This window comes from Solanum dulcamara, chromosome 10 (genome assembly GCF_947179165.1).
Source record: "Solanum dulcamara chromosome 10, daSolDulc1.2, whole genome shotgun sequence".
NCBI lineage: Eukaryota > Viridiplantae > Streptophyta > Magnoliopsida > Solanales > Solanaceae > Solanum > Solanum dulcamara.
In genome coordinates this window covers 70,965,777-70,976,719 of record NC_077246.1, presented here as the reverse complement: position 1 = coordinate 70,976,719, position 10,943 = coordinate 70,965,777, and the positions used below count along the sequence as shown (strand labels likewise).

The window sequence follows — 10,943 nt, the reverse complement described above, 5'->3', positions numbered from 1 at the left end:
ACTAGAGAAAGTTGGGTTTGCACGCCTCCTACTCAACTTGTTTCTTAGTAGAATGAGTTAATTTGAATTCATAATTGGATTCAAATATGAATTCAAGTCGATTCATCCCATTAAGAAACAAACGCTTGAGTGGGCAGTATCAAAAAAAAATCTGTGAATGTATTTTACAACAAAACTGATTGTTGACAAAATTTCACTTCTTTATCAAGTGTTCTTCACTCTTTCTTTTAGGAATAACTAAATATCCTTTTGCTCAAAATACATTATTTTAATTATTTTTTTTTGTATTGAATAAATCCATGTTATGCAAATTTATTATGTATGAATTTGTTGTCAAGAACAGCCTGAAAATAGATATGCAAAAGAATTTGATTTATGTATGCCACATAATTTTGGTAGGCATAACTTGCGAAGATAATGTAGCTGGAAGCGAAAAATGGCACAGTAATTAGTTGCTTACACCGCGATTGATTTACTTTTATGTACGTTGATTTCTATTTTTTCTATCTCAATCTTTAAAAGCGTATTCTATTATTTAATACAAATATCTTTGTTTAACTCCTTAAAAATCTTGAAAAAAACTAATGAAGAAACTTTTTTCAAGTTCTGATGTTGAAAAATAAATGTCATCCTAGTATCCAAGCTACAAAGGATACTGGCTTTGTAGAGAAAATGTTGTCTAAATGCTCACGTGAGAAAATGAAATTAATGTAATCTAATTTAGCTTTGAAAGTTAGTCAAATTGACTATTGTAAAACGCAACATGACAACTGTAGACACGTAATTTTTTATCGAATTTGAGATTTTACACAATTTTTAGTTTTTAAATATTTTTTTATATCAAAATTAAATATTTTGGTTTTTATTCTAAAAAAGGGGGTATGTAAAAACTACAAAAATAGAGTCACATTTTAGTGTAAGTTTTATTCTATTTTATTTTATTCTTTCAAAAGAAAAGAAAGTTTTAAAAATATATATGTTTTATTTAAATTTAGGTTTGATAAATAAACTAGTTATTTTAATATTAGGATCCATTAATTGTTACACAAGTTTTTTTAAAAAAAAATTTAAAAAATATATTTTAATTAAGAATGTGGTTATACATATTTTTGAAACACTTGAAATAATTCCAGGATGCGGTGATGCACCTTAACTAAATTGTTTCAATAATTAACTTTTTTTAATTAAAATTAAAATTTGTAGACATAAAGTATAAGATGTGATGTAATAGAGAGAAGAAAGCAGTAGATGCTTCTAAACCATTGTGTGTCAAAACCAAGAATGCAGTTATGCATTTGGGTTGAGACCAATAAATTTAAACAAAAAAATGCGAGCAAATCATGGTTTGTAACCATATATCCAAACAATAATTTAAGTTGAGTGCAAGTCGATAAAAGCGACCATGCTAGAACCACGGGACTCGAGAGATGTCTCATACCTTCCCCTAGATCTACATAATTCTTTACCCGGTCTTTTGTTTTCACAGACCAAAATAAAGAATCATTTTCTTTTAATTAGGAATTCAAATAAGGTGACTTGGAACACCGAAACTCAATTTCAAGTGGCGACTCTGAAAAAATAAAATTATCCCTAATCAATACTGTCACTTTAATTGGAAAAACTCAAGCGAAAAAAGAAGTGTGACAATAACTAAAAAGGAACGGAGAGAGTAATAATCATAAGGCATGTGGAATGAATGCAGCACAAAGAATGAACAAAACTTAGCCAACTTTTATGTAGTATACGGGACTGGTCCGTTTCTTAGCTAAGGCAAACTTCTGCAGAAGAAATGCATATAACATACACGAATTTCACATTAAAATGGAGAGAAAAACAAAAAATCTATATGACATAAGTTCACACGATATATACGCTAAATTTTGGATTCAAAGATGATGTACGCTTAAGAGCAAAACTAAGGTATGTTGGGTCAAAGAGAACAATACTTATGATGTGCTTAGGCTATATATGACAATAAGCTTTTATATATTATTTCATAAATAATTTAACAGTATATTATAGGCTATCTGCTTTTGATTCGTGCAGCAAAATGGTTGGACCACACTACAATGTAAAGAAATTTGATTAAAATTAGCCAAAAATTCCGCTAATAAACTCCCAAGCTGGAAAGTTTAATGTATATTTTATAATAATTGACGTAAGATATGCGTGTATAAAGCATATACATAAAAATAGAATATAAAAAGCATGAAGAGACTCTTGTACTTAATACTTTATGAAAAATATATAATATAATATAAATACAATCAGGGTATAGTCGATTTAACCAAGCTTCTAAGTTTGAAAAATATAAAATAATTTTGATGAGAAACAATTTATATTTGACCAATTAGTTTTAAAATCCCTTTATGAGCAACAATTAGTTTGATCAAACATGATGATAATTGAGCAACTTTACAATTACTTTAAAATTTTTAGACTAATTTATAAAAAAACATTCTTAAAATGATATTCACGTGATAAAATGCTTTTATAAAACATAGATTTCAAAGTATGAAATGAAAAATTTAAAGTTAAACAATCGTTAAATATTAAAAAAGAAATTTTAGTATATTAAAAAAGACAAAGAAAAGGAAAATGTGACATACATAGAATATTTTTTTCAATTTATATCCGTACTATCTATTTTTGAACCAGTAACAAATATTTCCTCCAATCACTTTTATTTGTTAGTATTTTAAAAATAAATTTTCATTTTTAATATATCAAGAAAAGAAAATTATTGTTTGCATGTTCTACCCACAACATTAGTTACTTATTTCCCAAATTATTTTTTAAGATCTAAGACTGTACATCAATTAATTAAATTAATCATTATTTTGTAAAGGACGTATAAGGTCCAAAATGGACAAGTGAAAGTAAGCAGGGGGGTTATAATGGAAAACTTACATAGATATGTTATATTAAGAAAATATTTATTATCTATATCAATAACATTTTTTTAACTGACACTTACAATACATTTATAATATAATTTTAATATATAAGACAAAGAACAATTTATAAAACACATATAATACAAGTTTTATTTATGGATAATACATTTATTACACATTATACGCTTATAATATATTGTGTGAATTTCTTACCAAATAAGCATAATTCATTTATATTGCATGCATAATTTACTTTTAATACATAAAAAATTTATAATAGTATTGTCATAGATGATAATAAATAAAAGTATCGCTAAAATCAATTAAAAAGTACCTACTAAAACAATGTTTTTCGAGTATACTTTTAAGGAAAAATTATCCTTTTACACATATTAAGATGATATATTTACTTTTATTCCCTACTACATTAAACAATTTCCAAAATCCCTCTTTTTCCTTTTTCTCTCTCTCCCTCACTGATACATCCGCCTCCTCCTTCATCCTCGCCCTAATTTGCTCTAGTTAATTTGATCATCTTCAACCGTTAATCAATTTCAAGGTTTCAACTAAGGTATATTTTAATCTTTCCTTATATGGAATTTCACTTCATCCTCATTCAATCCGATTTCTCCTAAAATTTGTATATTTTGATTTCTTCTATAAATCTTTGAAAAATCTTCTAAAATTTTTATCATTTGCTTTCTTCTATAAATCTTTCTATTTTTGTTTCTCATACCTTCAATGATACATATGGAATCCGTTCATGGTCTCAAACAGTCCAATAAAAATCAAGGAATTCTTGTTTCACCTGGTTCTGATTCGTCTTGGGAAGGTTACGACGAGGTTAGATCCAAACATCGTAACGATCCCGCAGTGATGAATAAGCTACGTGAGAAATTGAAGTCGAAAGCTACAGTTAAACATGCATCCAAAGAAATAGACAACAAGATTGAAGGGGTTACAACACACCCTAATCTCTCAAAGGTATGGGTTCAATTAAGTTTTTTTTTAGAATGAAAATTTTGTGAAGGTTTTAATGATTCTGATACATATCATTTATGTATCAGATACATAATGTCTTTTTCAAATGCAATTTTTTGGAGATTTACTATTTCTGATATATCATGTTTAAGTGTCAGATTCTGTTGTTTCAAGTTTTAATGATCCTGATACATATCATTTATGTATCAGCTACATAATGTCTTTTTCAAATGCAATTTTTTGGAGATTTACTATTTCTGATATATCATGTTTAAGTGTCAGATTTTGTTGTTTCAAGTTTTAATGATCCTGATACATATCATTTATGTATCAGATACATAATGTCTTTTTCAAATGCAATTTTTTGGAGATTTACTATTTCTGATACATCATGTTTAAGTGTCAGTTTCTGTTGTTTCAAATTTTAATGATTCTGATATATATCATTTATGTATCAGATACATAATGTCTTTTTCAAATGCATTTTTTTGGAGATTTACTATTTTTGATACATCATGTTTAAGTGTCAGTTTCTGTTATTTCAAGTTTTAATGATTCGGATACATCTACATTTATGTATCAGAATATAATATATAACTGCTTCTGATACATCTTCTGTATGTATCAAAATCTCATCTCATGCATCAGATATTTTAATGCATATGATACATCGTATTTATGTATAAAGTTCAAGTTGTATTTAACCATTTTCATGTCAATGCAGAGAATGAAATACGTCATCAAGAAGATCCCGTCCCACCCATTGAGATTCGGAACTATAAAGTCAATCATACCTTATCTCAATCTTCTATCCATAAATAGATGATGTGCATTAACTATTCTATAGCTAAAGTTATGTATCAGATACATAACTTATGTATCAGCAAAAGTGAAAAAATAATTGAAATCAACTTCGGTTTGAATTGATGCTCTGTTTTTTCCATTCGAGACGATGCTCTGTTTTTTGGCTTGAATCTTCATGAACATCACAATTGCTTTTTAAACAAATTAATCTCATTAATTAGATCAGTGATTCAATTAAATAACCAATCAAAACTTACATTAAAATACTAACCATAAATAGCTGATATGCATTAAGTATTCTACATCTAAAGTTGATGTAAACGATACATAACTTATGTATCACCAAAACTGAAGAAAAAAATGAAATCGAATTTGATTTGAATTTATGCTCTATTTTTTGGCTTGAATCTTCACGTACACAACCGTTATTTTTTTAACCAAATTAATTCCATTAATTAGATCAGTAATTGATTTAAAGAACCAATCATACCTTATATTAAGATACTATCCATAAATAGATGATCTTCATTAATTATTCTATAGATAATTGATGTATCAGATACATCACTAATGTATCAGAAAAGTTGAAAAAAGGGGATATCGGGTAATTTTGGTACAATGAGGGATGTATAGTAATTAGACTTTTCCATTATGGGATTTAGGTAAAGTTTACTAATTTTAAATAAAAAGATACATTTGGGCCAGAAGTAAATATATTTGGCCCAATAGATTTCGAACCGATAAGCCCAAATGTTATCTAGCGGGTTTGATAAAAGACCATACCAATTGCTAACTTTCCGTCCATATATTTCTCCGGCGAACTTCTCGGCGATTTCTATCTCCGGCAAACTATTCGGCGATATCATCTCCGGCCAAATTGAGTTGTAAGTCCTTCATCCTCTCTTTTGCTTTCTCCTCTGTAATTCCTATCCTCTGTACTTAGAGACAAAAACCCTAAACCCCCTTTCAATTTCATTGTATGCTTTTCTGAGTTTTCTTAGCTTTACCATTTATTTGTGTTCTAGAGTGATATTATTGTGAATTTTCTGTAAAAATTTAGCGGAATGAGGAAAAAGATATCAATGTGTCAACGTCTCAAAGACGAAATATTTAGGCATAATATAAACAAGCACTCAAACTGGACCTCAACCGACAAGTAAATAATCCAACTTAGACACGTCAACTCGTCTTTCACTGAACACTTCAAATTATAAAATGATCATCTAAATACCTCAACTCGTGTTTTACATGTTAGTTGAACACTCCAACTTACAAAATAATCATCTAAACGCCTCCAAAATTTTTATGCCATGTCAGTATTGGGTGTCCATGAGACAGTTTGGACGGAGGGTTTAGTTGCCAGTTGAGAGTAAGTTGAGGTGTCTATATGTGCACTCTTAAAGTTTGAGTTTTTCAGCTTTTCTAAAAAACCTTTAGAGGTGGTTAAAATTTCATTAATTTGTCATCAATTTTATCCATGCGGACACTTGCGTTTGGAGTTAGTACATTAGAGGCTGCAATAATTATCTTTTTTTATTAAATAATACTCCCTCTGTCATATAAACTTCTGATGGAAAAAGATATTAAAGTTATGCTTAAAGAGTTAGTTTACTAGAGAAAGCATCACGTCAAATCCATAATTTGAGTAGTTTTAATGTATAAAATGAGATGATGTTGAACATTTTTGGATGGAGATTGAAAAGAACCTGACAGAAATTAGAACGGAAGGACTAACGTTTTATATTATTTTTGAACTATAAGGGCAAAACATTTGAGCTAATTAACAGATAGATTTTCCCTACTGTTTATATCCTGTCAAATTTGTATGTCACAAACATTGACACTTGTAGAAACTAGCTGACTTCACATAAAGAAGTAAACAAACAAACAAAAGCTCTCTTCGTAAATGAATTGAGCGCTTAATATTCATTTTTCTTTTCCAGGGAAATGAAGTTGGAAAAAAGCACGTGTAGCTTCTTGTGTTCACCTCCACCTTTGTTTGACTTTGGCATAGCATTGTTCAAAGTTCTTCTCTTAAATATTATAAAATCCATAGCCTCTTCTATCTCATTATATCTTTCTGGCCATTGTCTGTGAACCGATTGAGTAGGACCCATGTTTGTCATCCAACTACGCTCCTGTTGTTTATCTACTCGCTTACATTATCTTCATTTCCTACCTGCTGGTCCTTTTTCTTCCTTCAGATTTTCTTTTTCATCTCTATCTAAGGCCATGACCAAAAACTCTGTTCAAAATGGATACAAGGAAAATCCTGTTCTCTTTAACTACCTAATAAACACCTTGGACTTTCAAAATTCTAAAGCCCTGGCAGTATCCAATTGTCTTCATTGGGTCAGAAGTGTTGAAAAACCTGAATTAGTTGTCCATTTTTTCAAGTCCATTGGATTCACAGATGTACAAATCCAATCCACCGTTCATTTTATCCCAGAAATCCTCATTGCCCAATGTCGAAAAGACAATCAAGCCAAAGATTCAGCTATTAGAAGAATTGGGTATCACTGGTTCTGATCTATGTAAGCTTATTTCCTCACATTCGAACTTGTTAACACGTAGTCTGGAGAAAGCTATAAAGCCTTCCATTGAAGTTCTCAATAAAGTCCTTGTAAATGGTACTAAAAATGGTGATTTTTTCCGGGTTCTGCATAGGTCTGATTGGGTTATTCAGAGATCACCTCACTTGAGACTGGTTCCTAATATTTCTTATCAAGAATGTTTCTACATGGCCTTTATGCTCTAGGTAGTATGACCCATGAGACTTTTTTGATAAAATTGCAATTGTTTCAAAGTTTTGGTGCGCGCAATGGCTGATGAAAAGCCAACAACTTCTTTGGAGTCAGATAGGTTTGGAACCTTCTACAAGGGGCTGCTTGCTTTTCTCCATGAATAAGTGCATGGAAATGTTTAGGATGGCACCAAGTTTATTCCGAACTTCAGAGAAGAAAATAGGACTTGGACTAGAGTTCTTCTTGGAAACAGTGAAGTTAGAGAAGTCAACTTTAGTACAGTATCCTACTCTTTTGATGTTTAGTATGAAAAAGAGAGTGATTCCAAGATATCAAGTTTTTCAGCTGATAAAGTCGAAAAGGCTTATGAAGAAAGACCCAATTTTTTGTGATATGATGCGTTTGACAGAGCATCTCTTCTTGGAGAAGTACGTATCGAGGTTTACAGAAAATGCAGAGGAATTATTGATGGCTTACAAGGGCCATTGTCTAGATTTAGGAGAAGAGTATGACTGTAAGAGTGTTTTCTGGAAAATTTGCATGCAATTTTTTTTCTTTCAGTTTTGATCTTATAGTCTTCGAAAATGTGTGGTGAAAAGAGGGGTATTCATACTTCTATTTGTATTGTTGCCTTGATGAAAATGATGCTTGTATTATGTCAGACGAGACCTGGAACCAAAAAATAAAGCTATAGTTTTAGCACATTGATTTGAATTTCTCCTCCTGAGTAGTTCCATGCTAAGTTGCACATACTCTTCACTTTTGATGCCTCACCCGTGTTGGATTCTCCAAACATACACTATTTTTGGAGAATTCGACACACAACTGTTGACATTTTTGAAGAGTCGGAGCAACATAGATTTCATGTCCTTTTACATATGTGATAACTTTCAAGTCCTCATACAGTGGATTCGTTTGGTTGTTATTAGAATTACACAGGTATTAGTAATATAAAAAATAGTTAGGTAGCTTTTAGTTATACTGGATTGTAACTGGTAACCGAACATTGGTGTTGAATTTTATACTACATATCGACTAAAATGTCACTATACATGTTATTAATACATAATAATTCACTTCCTGACCAATGATATGATGTTGAACATTTTGGAACATTCCAAAATGAAAAGAGTGATAGAGGGAGTAGCTTTTTGTATTATCTGTGAACTTCAAAAGCAATATATTACTCCATTTGAATTAATTTACAAATGAGTTTCCATTACTGTTTTATGTCTATTCAAATTTATAGGTCTCAAACATTTCAACTCGTCGAGATAGGCTGGCTTCCATAACACAGGAGGTTACTCCTTTCTATACATTAATTGAAGGGTTGATATTTTTTTCACCTTTTCTTTTCAGGACACTGATGTTTAAAGAAAAGCATGGGTAGCTTCTGTGTTCTACCTCTGCGTATCTCCGACTTTGAATAGCTTTGTTCAAAGTTTTCTCTTAAATCCCTAAAAGTCATATTTTCTTGTCTCTTTAAGTCTTTCTTCATTGTTTCCCGTGAACAGATTGAGAAGGACTCATGATCTCCATCCAACTATGTTGCCGTTCTTTATCTACTCACTTACATCATCTTTGTTCCCTACCTACTGGTCCTTTTTCTTCTTTCCGCATCTCTCTCTCCTCTCTATCTCAGGTGATAACCAAAAGGTCTGCTCAAAATGCACACCAAGAAAATCCTGTTCTCCTTAACTACCTAATAAACAAGTTGGACTTTCCAAAACCCAAAGCCCTGGCCATATCCAATCGTTTACATTGGGTCAGAAGTGTTGAAAAACCTGAATTGACTGTAAACTTCTTCAAGTCCATTGGATTCACAGATCCACAAATCCAATCTGCTGTTTATAATGCCCCCCAAATCCTTCTTGCTAATGTTGAAAAAATACTCAAGCCAAAGATCCAGGTATTACAAGAATTGGGTATCACTAGTTCTGATCTGGGTAGGCTTGTGTCCACAAAGGCGGTGATACTATTAACACGTAGCCTGGACAGAATACTAAAGCCTTCCATTGAAGTTCTCAATAAAGTCCTTATAAAGGGTCCTGATAATGGTGATTGGTTCCGGGTTCTGCGAAGGTGTGATTGGGTTTTTTATGGACCTCCTCACTTGAGACTTGTTCCTAATATTTCATATCTGCAGAGTGTTGGAATTGTTGGGTCTCAACTATCATCACTCTTGAAGAGGCAACCTCATCTTTTTGCTACGCCTGAATCTAGGCTTAAAAAACTTGTCTCTGAACTTATTGATATGGGGTTTTCCACTGATTCAAGAATGTTGGTGCATGGCCTTCATACTCTAAGTTCTATGAGTCAAGAATCTATTTCGAGGAAATTGCTATTACTTCAGAGTTCTGGCCTCTCCAAAAGTGAGTGCATGGTAATGTTTAGGAGGGCACCACCCTTGTTCCGAGTTTCAGAGAAGAAAATAAGACTCGGACTAGAGTTCTTCTTGGAAAAAGTGAAGTTAAAGAATTCAACTTTAGTACAGTATCCTACTCTTTTGATGTTTAGTATGGAGGAGAGAGTGATTCCGAGATATCAAGTTTTCCAGCTGATAAAGTCGAAAAAGCTTATGAAGAAAGACCCACATTTTTATGATGTGATGCGTTTGACAGAGCAAGTCTTCTTGGAGAAGTATGTATCGAGGTTTACAGAAAATGCAGAGGAATTGTTGAAGGCTTACAAGGGCCATCGTCTAGATTTAGGAGAAGAGTAAGAGTGTTTACTGGAAAATTACAAGGGCCATCGTCTAGATTTAGGAGAAAGTAAGAGTGTACTGGAAAATTTGCCTGCAATTTTAGAGTAAGACTTTACTGGAAAATTTGCTTGCAATTTTTTTATTCAGTTTTGATCTTATAAACTCGAAAATGCATGGTGAAATAGGGGCGTTCTTATTTCTTTTTGTGGTGTTGGTTTGATGAAAATGATGCTTGTGTTGTGATAGAAAAGACCAGGAACCAGAAAATAAAGATTTAGTTTTAGCACATTGATATGAAAAATGCGAGTCTGTTTTGTTTCTCCCTTCTGACTAGGTTCATTTCCTTTTGCATATGTGATAACTTTTTAAGTCCTCATATGGTGGAGTTATTTGGTTGTTGGTTAGAATTATACACAAGGAATGGTTATTAGTTACGTCGGGTTTAGTTATTGTTTCATAACTTATACATATGTTAGTTATGTGACCAAGAGGTCACGAGTTCAAGTCTTGAAAACAGTCTTTGGCAGAAATGTAAGGTAAGACTGCGTACAATAGACCCTTGTGGTCAGGTCTTTTCCCGGATTCCTCGCATAGCGGGAGGTTTAGTGCACCGAGCTGCCTTTTTAGTTATGTTGGATTGTAAATTGGCCACTTGAGACCAAGATTCCTTACAATTTACACCAATAGCGGAAGTATGTGAATGACTCCATTTATAGAGCAATCAACAAGATTTATAGGGAAATTGTCTCCAACAAGAAGTTAACAGTAAACTGGCCAATAGTGAAAGTATGTGGAAGACTCCATGTATAGAGC

General features: G+C 31.8%; 1 protein-coding gene across 3 annotated transcripts; it reads left to right on the top strand.

The window, feature by feature from the left end:
- The first annotated feature begins 5,444 nt into the window (after positions 1-5,444).
- On the top strand, positions 5,445-10,264 carry LOC129870891 (transcription termination factor MTERF5, chloroplastic-like). 3 transcript variants are annotated; one of them, XM_055945771.1, is made up of 3 exons: positions 5,445-5,566; positions 8,786-8,812; positions 8,941-10,264. In XM_055945771.1, exon 3 carries the CDS (start codon positions 8,955-8,957, stop codon positions 10,146-10,148), a length of 1,194 nt encoding a protein of 397 aa, XP_055801746.1. In that variant the 5' UTR covers positions 5,445-5,566; positions 8,786-8,812; positions 8,941-8,954; the 3' UTR covers positions 10,149-10,264. The 3 variants fall into 3 exon arrangements, with proteins under 3 accessions (XP_055801746.1, XP_055801745.1, XP_055801747.1); XM_055945770.1 differs by lacking the exon at positions 8,786-8,812 and adding an exon at positions 8,676-8,722; XM_055945772.1 differs by lacking the exon at positions 8,786-8,812.
- Positions 10,265-10,943: the final 679 nt, after the last annotated feature.